Source organism: Balaenoptera ricei, chromosome 20 (genome assembly GCF_028023285.1).
Source record: "Balaenoptera ricei isolate mBalRic1 chromosome 20, mBalRic1.hap2, whole genome shotgun sequence".
Taxonomy (NCBI): domain Eukaryota; kingdom Metazoa; phylum Chordata; class Mammalia; order Artiodactyla; family Balaenopteridae; genus Balaenoptera; species Balaenoptera ricei.
In genome coordinates, this window is record NC_082658.1 from 48,311,145 (window position 1) to 48,327,168 (window position 16,024).

Below are 16,024 nucleotides of genomic sequence, written 5' to 3' on the forward strand. Positions count from 1 at the left end.
GCTAAACTACAGGAGCCATTCGCAGCTCAGACAGGAAGTGGTCTGAACAAGAGCCTCCCTGACCTAGGGACTGAGGAGGAGGGAATGACCCCAGCGTGGGGGGCCGGCTGGGCCAGCAGAGCTCAGTGTGGGGTAATAGGTGGCCCCTATCAGGATGGCTCAGGCTTGCTTCTAGGTCCGTATGATTTCCCCCAGCACAGAGCCTGCGTGCCTTCCCAACCAGACCGCTGAGCTCTGGCTGGAGGCAGGAAGTCGGGCAGAGGCGGGGATTCAGGAGGCCAGATATCTTCCCAACCTCAGACCCACAAAACTCTGCCAACCATGCAGCTGAGGGAGGCAACCCCAAGGTTCGGGGTGGGGCGTGGAGGAAGGAAAGATGCCTGGGCTCTGGGGTGTGTGCCCAGCCCAGGAGCTGGTTGGCCCAAGTCAGAAGGTAGGAGTAGAGTCAGGGGCAAAGGGCAGAGACCGTAATATATCTGGAAAAAGGACAGACAATATGGCCACTCTGATGGTTCTTTCAGCTCAGAGCCTGGCTCAGAACAGACCCAGAGGACCAGGCCTCAAGTCTGGGAGAGCCTTCTCCCCTCCCCCTCACCGGCATCTCTTCCTCCAAAAGCTCAGGCAGTCCTCATGGATTTCATTTCTCTTCTTTCCCCAGTCACTTAGGACTGTAGGAAAAAGACAGGTCTGCCACCAGCCCTACCCCATCCTCAGCATGACTCTTTCCCAGCACATGGGGCAGGAGCATGGGAAGGTGTCCTTGATTCCTGATGGAAAAGATCCTTAGAAACTCATCCAAAATCATTTTAATTATCCACCTGGGGGGACTCTCCATTTGCAACCAGGGTCCATGGCGGATTTTTGAGCTCTAATTAGCAGTGCCTGGGGCACTGACCAGCATGATGGCTGCTGCAGTTTTAAAGCTAATAGCCCATAGAGCTTTTTACAATGGGCTCAAGCTTCAATGTTAGTACACAGTGCCACGGACACAGGGAAAATGGTGATTATTCATCAGAGTGGACTCCACGACTTTAGAAATTAGTATTGGAGCAGAGAAAAGGAAGGGAGGGGCTGATGGAGAGGTAAGGAAGAGGAGTGGGAGAGTCTAGGTCTGCACCTGCTGCCCCTACAAATGCCCATCACTGCCCACTCCCCTTGCCCCATCACACCGTGCATTAGCTCCCAGACATACAGGTTAGAGGGACAGCAAGTGTTCACACCCAGACACGCTCATTACTGCACGCAGTGCTGTTAGCTCGGGCTCAGGGATGGCCCAGATTCCAAGTCCACTCCGTGTCCTTCAGCAGCTCCAAATCTGTCCTCCTTCCAGTGGCTCAAGCTTGGGACCTCAAGGGTCTTTCCCCAGTGGTGAGGCATTGAGGGAAACAGCGGCTGCCCCCTAAAATGTCTGGGACACTAGACCTAGCTCTGAGCTCAGCTCTGGATTTAGCCTGAGGCTGACTCACTGCCCCTCCCCCACCCGAAGGCTTCTGTCTGTTGTAGGTCATTGCCCAGCTGGGGACTGTACACAGCACAAAGGCACGCCCAGGTCTGCAGCCTGAATCACCCTCTGGCCCCAGGTGGCCAACTGGCCTGGTTCCCCTCTCTTGGCTCCTCTCCCCCTACCCATCACAGCCCCCAGACTCGGGGAGACCCAGTTCTGAGGCCTCAGAGCCAAAGCCATTCCCAGCGGCCCCTGCATAGCAGCTCACATTCCCAGGGGTGAGTCAGAGCAGCAGCAGTGGGAAGGGTGTGAAGGGTTAACTTGGAGGGGCACCAGTGGGACAAAAGGCAGCTCAGCTCACCAGAGGTGGAGCTCAGGGGAGGAACGTGACTCAGCACAGGAGCCCATCCAGACAGAAGAGTGAGTTCATGGACCCCCCTGGTCATTCTCCTCGGCCCCCAAGTACACACACATGCCCCAACCCGTCTCTAGCTTCCAAAGCTCCCGTTCCCACAAGCCAGTCTCCTGCCTGCACACACCATGCCAAGCACATAAGAAAAGCATAAAGAGTTTTGAAATACAACTTTCCTTTTGCTCCCAGAAGGCGAACCTTGATGAAAAGGCCATGGTGCCGAAAGTAGCCTGCACTCTGGGCCAGAGAAGAAATGGGGGGCAGGGTCTCTCAGGGACTTGGAGTCTTCCTAAAGGCCAGGACCTGCCGGGACAAAGACTGTGGGCCACAGGGGAAAGGAGGGATGAAGTGGAGGGGGAAGGATTCCAAAGCTCAAAAGGTCAGAGAAGCAGTAAGGAATAAAATACTAGAGAAAAGAGAAGGCAAGGTAGGGTACAGAACATCGACACAGCCCTTGGAAGCTGTGTGCCCTTGAATAAGCCGCTTCACCTCTCTGGGCCTCTCTGTGGAATTAGGGGATGGACTAGTCCAGGAAATGGCTAAAGTCCTTTCCAGCTCTGGCACCCTAGGAGGCTGGGTGGGGAGAGGCATGCAAGCCCTTAATTCAGTGAACCAACGCTGCGGGCCTGGGAGCCAGGAGGGGATTAAGGAAGCTGCTCTAGGACTCCTGTGGCTTTGCCTTTTACCTGCAACTCACCAGCACCTGCCAGGGGCAAGAGGCCTGGAGAACTGCACAGCTGCCCCGTCTGGCGGTTAGAAACTAGAGCGGGTCCTCTTGAAATTCAACAGGCAGAATTGGCCTCAGCTCAGTGAAAGGCTTCATCTCAAGAATCCGTTCAAGTCAGTGGAGTTAAAAAACTGGTTCATTCTTATTCTTACTTATCCTGAATTAATAGCGAAAAAACAGAGAATGTTTGTTTTCAGTGAATTACTTTAAATTTGCTTTGTTGATGTTTCTATCCTATTATCCAGTTCATGCTAGACTTTAAGTTTGTTTGTTTGTTTAATTAACTCATTCGTTCTTTGATGTCCTGCTCCAGTTCTCCTGTGTGTACAGAGAGGAGCCCATCAGCCTCAGGCTATAAGGACACCAGGTCATTTACACCTGGGCCTGTTCCTCTGCATCAGCTGTTCCTGATGAGCATTTCTCTGAACGCAAATGTGGGTTTTTCCCTGGAGGAAATTCTCTCTGTGGCTTCTGTGCAAAATTGCCTGGATCTTTCTCCTCTCTTCCTTATCACTAGATTTTAACTAAGATTTGCTTAGGATCAGGAATAACCTATCTTTATCCAATACAGAACAGGTAAGGAACACAGTCCCAAAGATGGTGGCCGTATCTCTGGTACAGTCACCTCCAGAGCTGAGAACTTATGGTTCTGTGGAGCAAGGGTGCTTGGGAGCCAAAGCCTCTCTTCCCTGACCTGTTCCATCTCTGGAGAGTTCAGACATTTCCAGCAATATTAATTACTGAGTATGGAACACCTACAATGAGATGGGCCCTGTAAAAATATTTAACACATATTTTCATATGAAAATCTTATGACAGCCTCATGACATGAGAATTATTATTATTTCCACTTTACTGATGAGGAGAAAGACTCAGAAAGAGATTAAGTCACAAAGCTGGTAAGTGATGGAGCTGGGATTTGAACCCAAGTGGCTCTGACTGCAAGCCTGTGCTGCTCCCTCAGAGGCCCACCTTTTCTGCTATGTTAGGCAGGGTCAGAGGGGCTGAGTCATCCTTAGTAGCCAACTCTGGTTAAGATCTGCATCAGCGTTGAGGTTCAGGAGGTCTGGGTCCAACCACAGCATGGATTGATAGTGTGGAGCTTACTAGCATTCAACGTGCCCAAACTGAGTTTCTGGACTTGCAAAGGGACCACGACCCTGCCATTCTCTGAGGCTCTGACCACCTCCTCCCTCTCTGGCACTTCTGGCCTCTTCTCTTCGGGGAAGGGAAGAGAAACCAATGCTCACCAAACACTCACTGTGGTATCTGGCACAGTGGTAGGCGCTTTACGCTGTCTCCTCCTCCAATCCTCACAAAAACCCACTTTCTAGGTAAGAAAACCGAGAAGGCGCGTACCTTGCTGAGAGCCCCCCAGCTGGTAAGTGGCAGCAGTGGGATTCACACCCAGGATGGATCTTGGGGGGCTGTTTGTGTGTCTACAACACTCCCCGGACTGTGATTTCCTCACAGGCAGGACTCTGTTTTACTCATCATACTGTGGGCACTAAATAAATGTTTGCTGCCTCACGGTCCTGCAATGGGGGTTCTCTGTACAAACCTCTTATTCCCATCTGGTCTCTTCTGTCAGCTGTAAACTATGGAGAATAAGACTTGTCGATCCTGATTCCCAGGGACGTGGGGAAAACAAGGGAGGTATAATCTCTAAATTTAGCAACAATAAGTAGATAGTAAACCCAATTGCCATGGGGATGAAGGGAGGGCAGGACACTCTGAAATTGCTTAGTAGCTCTTCCTGGAGCCAACAATAGCCATGAAATGCATCATCCTCTGGCCTGGCTGTCCCATCTTCAGGAATGTACGAGCTGACTTAAAGAAAGGAAGAGAAAGAAAACCTCCACAGACCAATACAAAAATGCACTGTCTATAATAGCCCTAAATTGGAAATAATTAACTCCCTAGAGTTAGGGAGGGGTTAGGTAAACTATGTTACTTCAGTACAATACACTGTTGTGTTGCCATTTAAACTAACAAATATGTGGACAATGTAACCATATGGAAAACTCCTCCTAAAAGAACATCATTCAAAAAAAACTAGCACCTAAATAGAAAGCAAACAGTGATCGTAACAATGTTGTAAATTGTGCAAACTGGACACAATAGAGACATTTGGTATTTATTTTGTTATGTATTTGTTACTTACTATTTATTTCTATTATAAAGATGGCTAAACAGTCAATAAAAAAGAAAAAGCAGAGGAGATAATAGCTAAAAGCATTTGTTCTCAAAGAGGAGAAATCCAAGAAATGTGCTGAGGGACCCATCTACCCTCAGCCCCAAAGGCTTCCAAGGCTCAGGGGGCTGGGTCAGGCTGGGTTTTACCCTCTGCATCATGAGCAAGGACCATCCACCCTTCACTTATCATCCTCTGTGCCCCTCACAGGAGGGTACAGGTGCACAAATGCCCCCAGGGGGATCGTTCCACCCACCAGGCACCCCTCAGGCATGGAGTGCTCAGCCTGGACAAATGTGTCGCGGACATCCATGCCAGATGTCCACCCACTGCAAGCCCCCGAGGGCAGTGGACACCCTGAGAAAGACTGCCTAGGGGAAGGGAAGATCCTGCTGCCTGTGGCCAAGGGAACGTGGCAGCTCTTCTCTCTACCAACTCGCACACACGCTCCGGGCTTCTCATGGCATCCTCCTCTCTCTCCTTTCCCATTTGAACACAGAGGGGAGCTCCCACTTGACCCTCTCCCTGCCAGTCCTAGCCTAGTACCGACTAATCTAAGGATATGGAGGAGGATGAAGGTGCAGGGAAGAAATAACAGTAAGAACAGTTAGCCTTTCTTGAGCATGTACTAAGTGCCAGGTACCGTGCTGAACGCTTTACATGCATTATCTCCTTTAATCCTCACAACATCCCTCTGAAGTAGATACTAGTATGATTCCTACTTTACAAATGAGCAAAAGGAGGCTTAGAAATGACCTGCCCAAGGTCTCATAGCAGCGAGTGGCTGATTGGGACTTATGCCCAGGTCTGTCCTCCAGCAAGAACCTCAGAGGCTCATGTTAGGGGATGGAAGGAAGCCCTGCCCCCACCTCCCTTGGTTCGCCTGTGCCATTGTCCTTCCATGACATCACCTGCCAGAGCAACAGTTTGGGTAGAAAGCTGGGGTTTCCAGAGATGGCCTACCCCTCCACCCACCCATGACTGGAATAAGCTTTATACAGAGCCGCTTGGGAGGAATGGGGGGCTCTGCAGGGACTGGCCTAAAGGCCATGCTGCCAGAGGAGAAAGGGGAGAAGAGCTTGGCAGGGACACCCTGGCCTCTTTGGTCCAGCCTCCAGCGAGAGCCCTCCCCCCACCCAGGGCGGAACAGAAAGTAGCCAAGCGCGCGGCCACTGTCGGCCAGGCCAGCCTGGAGGAAGCAGGTGCGCTGGGATGGCTTCCTGCTGCCACTGCAGTTGCAGAGGCCCGGGCTTCCTCCTCCAACGGCCAGACATGCTGGAGGCACCCCCTTCTCTGGGGATACTCACTGCCCCTCTGCAGGGCACTTTGCCAACTGCCTGGCCATCGGCGTGCATGGCCCCAAGTCTGTGACCTGATGCCAGGACCTGGAGGCCCAAGGCGGGGTGAGTTATAAGCTCTACCAGGAAGCACCCACTCTCAGGGTGAGAAGTCTCTCGGGCCCCACCCCCAGCCCGCCCACACATGTCGGCGCTGGTGCCAGTTTTGTGGCTGGAGTGGGGCAGTCCTTGGGCACAGGGAGATACAAATGCTCCTAGGCACATCTCAGGCTCCTGATACACCTCCGCACCAGGCCAGCCCATACTCTCTGCCAACTGCTGACACAACTGAAAACCTTACCCTTGGTGGCTGGGAGGGGCGGCGTGGGGGAACGGAACAGACTGGGAGGCCGCTGTGTCTCTCCTCACTTGCTTTTTTAAGGAACTTACTCCCCAAGATGCCATCTGTGGCCCTTCCGAGTGTCCGATCCACAGAAATGGAGGAGCCCATGCTGAGTCCACTCTCGGGGACAATGAAAGGGGGATCCCTGACAACTCCAAAAGCCACCCCTCTTAAGCCCCTCTCTCTTGTCCACCAGGGGAAGAGGGGGTGGAGGGCCATGCTGGCAACACAAAGCAGGGACAAGACCTCCAAAGTCATGAGTCAGGCCCAGGAAGTCCTGCCCCTCGCCTCTGAGAGGTAGAGGCTGCGGGGATGGATAATTCTCTCCCCACCAAGGCAGCCTCACGCCTCCCTCCCCACCTACTTCAGCCACCTCGAGGGAAATAACAAAAAGTCCCCTCCTTTCCTAAATGAGGAAACAGCATGAGGAGCCTGGGACATTTCCAGGGTGGGGGGTCAGAGGGACACTCACCCGCATAGCCTGGCCTGCAGCAGGCCAGAGCAAGGAGTCTCCTCTCCGATGCTGCTCCGTTAGCAGCTCAAAATAGCACTGGCAGCAGCCCCGCCCCTGTTCCCCTCCCTCTCTCCAGGCCCCTCCCGTCCAGAGCTGCCCAACCCTGGCCAGAGCCAGTGGGAGAGAGTGAGAGAGTGAGTGGCCTGGAAGACTGCGGGTACCAGGTATGCCGGGAGGAGAGGGTGATACAGCACGCGTGGAAGAGGAGAAGGAGGCTCCTGGAGTGAGGACGTGGGGTGGGGGGCAGGCAGTGTTGGAGGGTTAGGGGCAAGGGACGGGGAGGGTGAGACTTTCCGACTGACACACGCCCAGGCTCCCGACAGCTGAGCTGATATGGCCCCTAAAAATAGCAGAGGAATTTGAGACCTGCAGCCCCCCAGCCCCACAGGCCAGGGTCAAAACAGGCACATGCGCGTTCACGTGTACACACACACACCCCAGCACGCATGAACACTCGATCACAGCACAGTGTTCCTGAGAACACACAAATCATAGGCTCACCCCAGCCATCTAATTACTGCGGCAGAGGCCAAGACAACCACTAACGTCACATCCAATACAACACACAGGGCCCACTGCCCACTGTGCGCAAACACAGCCATCCTGCAAAGTCCAGCAGGAGCAGCGACCCACACGATCAGTCTGAGGCCCACTGTGGCCGCCTCCCTGTAATAAATACACCGGGGACGTGCATAGGATCAATTCACGCTCTGCGTAGACATCCCTCTCCCACACACAGCCAGTGACTGCGCAGGCACAGAGGAGGGTGGGGTAGGTGGGGTAGGTGGGGCGTGGTGGGTGGGCCTCGGCCCTGCAGAGAGGAAATCTTGGGTGTCTGGCGGATGAGCGAGGGCTGCCAGTGAGAGGCCAGCGTTCCTCACGAAGAGAAACCTGGCCTGGCTCTTCAGTTAGCACCACAGGGTGCCCAGACCAGGGCTGGGGACACCAGTGAGGCTGAAATGGGAGCTGGGCGCAGGTGGGAAGGAGCCAAAAGACAGGTCTTTTGAAGCTGTCTCAGAAGCTGTCAGCTCTGCAGCAAAAAAGGAAACAGTCGTTGCCTCCCTCTTCCTCTCCAGAAAGAAAAAGGGCGGGGGAGGGGGAGGGGGAGGGGGAGGGGAGGGCGGGGGTGCTGAGAAGCCAGAGCAGAGCTGTCTCCTAACCAGTGCCCAACAGGGTGTCTGGAGACCCCAGGCCTGTCACCCTGGCCGGTCCTGTGAGCCCAGTGGGTCCTGTAAACAGTATTACTTTCTCTGCGAAGAGGTTGCTAAGCACTGCCCAAGAGGACCAAAGCCCAGCTTCGGCTCCTACCTGCCACTCGCTGTACAAGCCGTTAGGACGCTGGGCTCGTGATTCTGCTTTCTAGGGAGTGGTGTGTCTTCCCGGGGAGATGGTCTGGCCCTTCGGGGGCACGTGCCATGTCACAGGTCTTCGTACCTCCAGTGCTTTCTTGACACAGTGGTGCCACTTGCCTCAGTGGCACACTGAAATCCCCAGTGGGACTTTAAAAATACTGATGCCTGGATCCCACCTCTTCCCCCTAGTTTCTGATTTAATTGGTCTGGGAGGGCGGCTCGGGCACTGGGAATTTTAAAAGCTCCCCCCGTGATTCTTACATACAGCCACAGCCGAGAGCTGCTGGACTGGAAGGTCAACATAAGGCCTAGTGCAGAGGTGCCCATTTGTTATATCAATGAGAGAGTCAGTGAATGAAGGAATGAATGACTTAGCTGTGTGACCATGGGCAGGTGACTTAGATTGCCCTCATCTGCAAAATGAGGATTATGCTGCACTGACTCTCTTAGCATGAAATTGGTGAAGTCTCAGTCAGTGAAAGGGCTTTGGTTTTCAAAATGTGGTCTCCAGACCAGCAGGACCAGCATCACCTAGGAACTTGTTAGAAATATAAATTCTAGGGCCCCACCCCAGACCTACTGAATCAGAAACCCAGCATTTATGTTTTTACCAGCCCTCTCTGGGTGATTCTGAGAACCACTGCTTTAAAGGAATTATTCACACTGTACTGTGGTTAAGTTAGTGAGGCCTCCAGAGCCAGACTGCCTGATTCAATAGTGGCTCTTCCATGCAGTAAACTACACGACTTAACTCTGTGCTTCCATTTCTTCACCTATAAAATGGGGGAAATAATAGTGCCTACTACATAGGGTTATTGTAGGGATTAAATGAATTAGTACTTGCAAAGCCCTAAGAACAGGGTCCAGCCCATATGTTTTCAATAAGTTTTAACAATTATTATCTATCTGTGATCATTGGGGTGGGGGAGAGGCACCACAAGCAAAATTTTCAGGTGACTGAAGCCTACCCCCTTTAAGGGACAAAATACTTTCTATTTTAAGTAGGTTTCTAAATTCTATTACTATTTCCAATCATAAAAATAACAAACATTTTATAGACTCTCTAACTTTCTTTGGTAAAATACTCTGAACTCATCTCTAACATCTTAAACTCTGAGCTCCTGACTTACAGCCTGGCTTCTGCCCCACCAACACCCCAAACCACTCTCCAAGGGCACCAGCCCCGTCTCGGCACCGCAGTCAACCTGAAGCCTCGGGCTACCCCCATGTTAGCAAGGCCAGACGCCCTTTGTGTCTGTGTATCTGCGGTTTAGTTCTTTTGTCCCCTACCCCTGCCAGACCATCGGCTGTCACTCTGCCTGTCAGCATGCCTGTCTTGAGCAGTCTCACCTCCTTCTAATATGCTGTTTCTGCCAAAGGCTGTAAAGCCAGATAACCAAGCCTGATAGAAGAGTCCAGAGCAGAACAAATGGGATGTCAGCGAACACACAGCCTCTCCTGTGAGTGAAAGGCCTGGGTTTTCACACGCAGACTCAGTGTTCTCTACGTTGGCTGCTTGAGGGCCTTCGAGGCTCACCTGCCATTCGGCAGTGCCCTGGAAGATGATTTCTGGGTGACCGAGTGTCACTTCATCTGCACAGTCTTGTCTGACTTACTAGTAGTAACCATGGGCCCGTCCGTTCCGAGTTTCTACTCAGATGACTAGATCCTGTCCATTCTGTCTCTGAGATGCTTGGTGTTACTGACGGAGACCATCTCAGGGCAGTTTCACTTCCCTTAGTGAAAAGGGAAACCTCTTCATTCAGAGGGGGAAACTGCGGCCCTGGCAACCCACTCAGCTTCACACATAATCACCATTAGTCCCTCTGCTGCTCAAAGCTCAGTGCTGTCTCAGGACCTGGTCCTTAAGCCTGCCCTATGGCTCTGGGGGCCACGCGGTCACTCCCAAGGGCAGCCGGACCACCTCCAGGCACCTCAGCCTCCCTCTAAGGACAGCCACAATCTGGGCCCTCCTCAGCACTTCACCCTCAACTTCCTCTCACCCTCGCCCTCTCCCCAGCACTCCAGGCTCTCACTCTCTCAGGTAGATCATCCCACGGCTCCCTGCCCTCATCTCCCACAGAGCCTTTACTTATGAAAGCTTCTCCACCAGCCCCTCCACCTTCCCCATTTCTCAAAGTCCATCTTGAGTTCCATCTCCTTCATGAAGCCTTTCCCAAAACCCAAGACCTGCGTGGTAACAGAGTGCAAAGTCTGAATCCCAGCTCGGCTTCTTTCTTGCAGTCTGACCTAAGGGAAAGTTACTCGATTTTTTAGACTTTCCACTTTTTGCCTTATAATAGTACACTTACCTTATGGGGTTGTCGTGAGAATTAAAAAAAAAAAAAATAGTGGGACTTCCCTGGTGGCACAGTGGTTAAGAATCCACCTGCCAATGCAGGGGACATGGGTTCGAGCCCTGGTCCAGGAAGATCCCACATGCCACGGAGCAACTAAGCCCGTGTGCCACAACTACTGAGCCTGCATTCTAGAGCCTGAGAGCCACAACTACTGAGCCTGGGTGCCTAAAGACTGTGCTCGGCGGCAAGAGAGACACTGCAATAAGAAGCCCGCGCACCGCAACGAACAGTAGCCCCCACTCGCCGCAACTAGAGAAAGCCCAAGTGCAGCAACGAAGACCCAACACAACCAAAAATAAATAAATAAAATAAATAAATTTATTAAAAAAAAAAGAAGTACATGGAAAGCACCTAGCATTAGGCCTAGCAAATTGTCAGTAGTGATTAAATTATTATTAAAAACCACAGTGTTCACTGTCTATACCTAAACATCAGCACATATGCATGGTGGTTCTTGAGTATACTCAACACGGTGCTCTATTACATACAGGGGAGTCACATACCATGTGGGATTAGATTCTAAAGTCAGCAGGTAAGGCAGAAATAGAATATAGTCAAAATTACTCTTAAAAATCCCTAAACTTGCTCACAAAGTATAGTACACATGGGTTTGTATATACCATTCTATATATCTGAAAGCATAATGTATACAGTCATGTACAGCATTGAGTAAAAGTATACAAAATACAATGGTTACAATTTCAGACTACAGTAATATATAGTTTCCTACACAACCACATACAGGTATCCTCCATTTTTTGAAGGTTTGTTTTATGCCACTTGGCTTTTACGAAAGGCATACATTAGTACCTGTTTCCGATAAGCAAAAGAAATCTGAAGAGGATTTTCGCTTTTACAAAAAAATGCTAAGAACAAAAATAGTGTCCAGTGTTTGTTTTGCAGCAAGCGTTATAGAGGCAGAACACAGGCCGGGTAGCACTGCCAAGCTCCTTCCCCAGGAACTACACTCAGCATCTCAGCATCAAACCGTCATAGCTTTGAAGTGAATCTGTATGTGTGCTTTATCTCGATTTTTAAAAATGCATCCATTAGCAAAATGTGCCTTAAGGTCATTGCTTCTTTACTTTACGCCATTTCAGCTTCCAAAAGGTTTCATAGGAACGCTCTACTTTCGGATTGCGGGAGAGGGGAACTGTAATTGAATTTATTGAAGTTTAATGAGTATATGCCATGACTAAACTGATGTTTTGATGGTAATCTATTTGTGTCATGTGCTTAAGCCTTCTCCCCCTGGAGAACAGGGACGATTTCCTACTTCCTTTAGATACCATCCTACTCCCCAGAACCAGGCACATAGTAGGTGTTCAATAAATATCCATTGGATTTAACTAACTGATCTGAAAGGTACATGTGCAATTAGCCAGGCAGAAAAGAATGGGGAACAAAGGGATATCCAGATTGAGTAACAACTTCAACTACTCTGCTCTCCCACGTTGGTAGTGTTGGGTGAGTGAAAGGGCCTTGGCTCTGTTTCGGGCACTGGGTCAGGCAAAGTGGTTAAGCAGAGCTGGGAGCAGGCTAGACAGGAGGCTGTGAGGAGTAAGTCGTTTACTCTTGCAACTAATGATGATGTGTAATACCTCACGGTGAACACTGTGGGGAAGCACAATGCCTGTTTTGGGGTTTTTTGTTTTTTGTTTGTTTCATCCCCTTACCACTAGACTGTGAACTTCTTGAGGCTGGTTTAGAGGGAGGTAGTTTGTAAAACATTGAGACTGAGGTTCTAATTAGCATTTTAATTAAAGAATACTCCTCTGACCCCATTTGTCTTTCTAGTTCCCCTTTAAATCAAAACTCTTAAAAGAAAAGGGGGGGGGGGTGGGCTATAAACACTGTCTCCATAAATGGATACTAATTATGTAGTGCTTGTGTTATGACTAATTTGCAATGTATAAAGTGTCACTAATAGAACTCTTTATTTAAGGAAGTTGGGGGAAGTCTTGTTTCCAGCACTATGCTCTCAGGGCTGGGGAGAGCCTGGAGCATTTATGCTTCCTGGAGACTCCCCACCACCAGACAGATGCATTCTTCGGGATGGTCAGTTCAAAGGTTTCTCAGCACCTGTGCCTTCCCTCTGTTGGCAATGATTATCCTTTATTACTTTTTTTTTTTTTTTTTTTTGGTGTGTAAGAAATGTCTTCTCTCCTATAAAATAACAGTGTAAGTGTGTCAGTAGACAGTGAATGGTACCCTTTGAGATACCAAGGTTTTTTTCTGAAATTTTACTGGGCATCAATAACCAGTGGATCCCAAAGGAAGGGAACAGACCCTCTTGAAGCCTAGGGGTGGCCGCAGGGAGGGGAAGGAGGTCTGAGAGGAAACCCTCCGAGACCAAAGGTGTACGCGCAGGGATGGACCCAGACATCCCTGCCCAGGAGCAGCCTCGCTGGGTTGCGGCCGAGTCAGCCCCCGGCCCCGCCCCCAACCCCTGAGGCCTACGCTTCCTGACCCCAACGGCCCCTCCGCCAGCGCAGGGGCGGAGTCGGGGGCGGGGCCCGGCTGGCACATGCGCCTGGAGGCCCGGTGTGCACCCGCCCTGTAGTGCCACTAGAGCCCGGCAGAGGGCGGCCGCCCCCTTCTCAAGGGCCAGGCAGCGCCCAGGCCGCGGGATCGCACCTCCTTGGGGTCGCCCTCCCGGTCCCGCCCCCAAGAGGCGCCCCCTGGGAGCTGGAGGCTGAGGGGGCAGAAGCGGCAAGATGGCCTCTCCCTTTACCCTGGAGGGATACGTCCAGAAGAGGCAAAGATGAGCTCGGCGCAGACTTTGCTTTCATCACTGCTCCATCCCCACAGCCCAAAACAGTCCCTATGTATAGCAGGCACTCAGTAAATGCTTATCGATGGAATAAAATGGATGAATGGATGACTGCATGAGTAAACAGAAGACTCCAGGGATGCCGTGAGCCTGTGTGGTGGGGAGAGGTCTGGGACAAGCAATCCAGGAGGGTCAGTGGGCTCGGAGTGGCCAGCCCCAGATCACTGCCCCAGAGGTGGTCACTGAGGCTTTGGGCTCCCCCAGCCCCTGCCTTGGCACACCCAAAGGTTTGCTCAGAGCCTGTTGACACCACACCATCTCGTGGGCACAGAGCCCAAGCAGGGAAGTCTGGGCTTGTCCTCTCTGAGAAGACCAGGAGACCATCCCCTCGAAGTCAGGTCCCGGCTGCCTGCGGGGACGGACCACCTGACTGGTGGCTCCAGTAGGCCTGCTGCTCCCTGAGGACTCTCAGCTGCTGGGGATTTCCTCATGGCCCCTGGGGACTTCCAAACTGCCTCTGCTTGCCAAGCTCCCACAAGGCCCAAAGCCAAGGGCCAACCTTGAGGATGGCTTTCCAACATCCTCCACCCTCCTGCCCCAAATCCCACCAAGACTTGGGGCACTTCTGAGTCTACTAAATGCACCACGCATGATAGTCCCATCCCCACCCCCTCTGGCAGACAGGAGAGAATAAGCATAATGAAGAATTGTTCTTCTCTTTTTCACATAAACGACAACTCTTCTCTGTTTCCAGATGATAAAAAAAGGAAACCCAGTTTAAGGGTCAGCCACACCAATTTAAATAAAATATCAGTACGGCCTCCCGGGGTGTGAGTTCGAGGCTGTGCTATTTATTCTCAAAGTCAGAGACACTCCTTCAGATAAGCCTCAGTGTCCTCCAAACACTGGATATTCAATAAATGTTTGAGGATCTGTGTGTTCACCTCTGGAGGCCCCTGTTGGGCTTGTTTCTAGCACTCTTTGAAGTCAAAATAAAGCACAGACCCAATCTCCATAGAAGCAGGAAGGAAGAAGCAAAAGCTTCCACTTTTCCTACCAACCCCCCACCTCTGCATTAACAGCCCTGGCCAAATCCACTGGGGCATGTGAGCACCTGTGCATTACCAGGCTGGGCAGAAAACATGCCTGTCGAGGTGGGGAAGCACTGCCCCAGTAGTGGTGGCACACGGCCAGGGACCCGTTGGCCCTGGGGCATCAGGATTCCTGAGTTGGTGAAGTGTAGAAATTGCCCGAGAGGACAAGCCTTCCTTCCTGAGAGGAAGAGAAAACACCACCCTCCTAGCCTCACCAGGGGGACGGCAAGACGAGACAAGGTTCAAGAGCACCCCACCATTTCTTTCTCAATGAGCTGTCTAGAGCTGCACTGTTCAATACAGTAGCCACTAGCTAAGTGTGGCTATTTAAATTGAAACAAGGGAATGCTTCTGATTAAATTAAAAATGAAATAAAATTTAAAATTCAGTTCCTCAGTCACACTGGCCACATTTCAAGTACTTAATAGCCACGTATGGCTAATGGCTACCAAGTTGGAAAGCACAGACTATCGAACATGTATCACTTTGCAGAACTTTCTACTGGACAGGTCTGGTCCAGAGGATCCCACTTTCAGCTTGTCCTTGTCATCCTTGCCAAAGACTCCTTCGGGTGTTGTCCCTGACCACCTGCTGCTCTCTCCCACCCCTGCCCCAGAGTCTGCTTAGACTCCTGTCCCCATGTGCCGTGCCTTGACCCCCAGGCCTCAGAAAGAAGTGGGGGAGGGGACGGTAGCCACAATGTAACCCCCAGCCTGGGAGCAGAAGCCAGATGCAGAAGGGCTGAAAAGGCAAGGCTGAATGGAAGCCAGCCCCCACCCCAAGGCATCCCAGGCCTGGGAGAAAGCCCCTCAGTGCACACAATCATTCCTTGTTTCTGCAGAGTCTCTGGACCATGCATGGGTAAGACATCTGGAATGTAGTGGCCTGAGGGCTTCCCCACATCACCCGCTGCTGGACTCATCTGATGTTAGTGCTCCCAGAAAGAGAAGTGCCAGCAGAACCCTGAACTTTGAAGAGCAAATAAGGCAACGAAGCCTTGTACTGAACAGAATGTTAGGAGTTCTGCCATAGGGTAGTGGGGACCATAACTGGACACCTCCTGGTGATGCCAGATGGATAAAGCAAATGAGGAAGAGGGGAAGGAGGACATGGTGGAGAAAGGACTCCGGGGCATGCTCACCTTGCTAGAGAGGCTCAATCAAGCTCCTCCAGGAGGAAGGAGGGACCAGGGCACGGATCCAACTGCTATCACATTCTACCGCCGGCACTTAATTTGAAAGGTTTTGATACAGTAGCTAGAAAATCCAAGGTGGGAGCTCTGGGCAAGCTCATATGTGTGAGGGAGGGAGCAGAGAACAGACCCGGGAACTGGCAGGTCAGGGCTGCCTCTCTGTTCTGTGCCTCGATTCTTGCTTAGCCCTAATCCACATGGGCTGTCAGAGGCAACACAGGTGCGAGGAAACACAGTGAGTTGTAAAGAGACCACAAAAAAGAGTTTGTTTGCTCAACTAGA

General features: G+C 51.5%; 1 protein-coding gene across 17 annotated transcripts in view; it reads right to left on the reverse strand.

Annotated features, from left to right (window-relative positions):
- MYO18A (myosin XVIIIA) overlaps positions 1–16,024 on the reverse strand; it is a 95,474-nt gene that overhangs the window by 54,084 nt on the left and 25,366 nt on the right. For 3 of the 17 annotated variants that reach the window (XM_059908156.1, XM_059908148.1, XM_059908145.1), the window contains exons 1-3: positions 6,930–7,013; positions 2,543–2,740; positions 2,032–2,159 (exon numbers count right to left, since the gene is read on the reverse strand). The exons of 11 other annotated variants lie outside the window; for them this stretch is intronic. In XM_059908156.1, the coding sequence (XP_059764139.1) occupies positions 2,032–2,071 (40 nt within the window). In that variant the 5' untranslated portion in view covers positions 2,072–2,159; positions 2,543–2,740; positions 6,930–7,013. Of the gene's footprint in view, positions 1–2,031; positions 2,160–2,542; positions 2,741–6,929; positions 7,014–16,024 lie in introns of those variants that run through there. 3 more of the 17 variants (XM_059908146.1, XM_059908147.1, XM_059908149.1) reach the window with 3 other exon arrangements.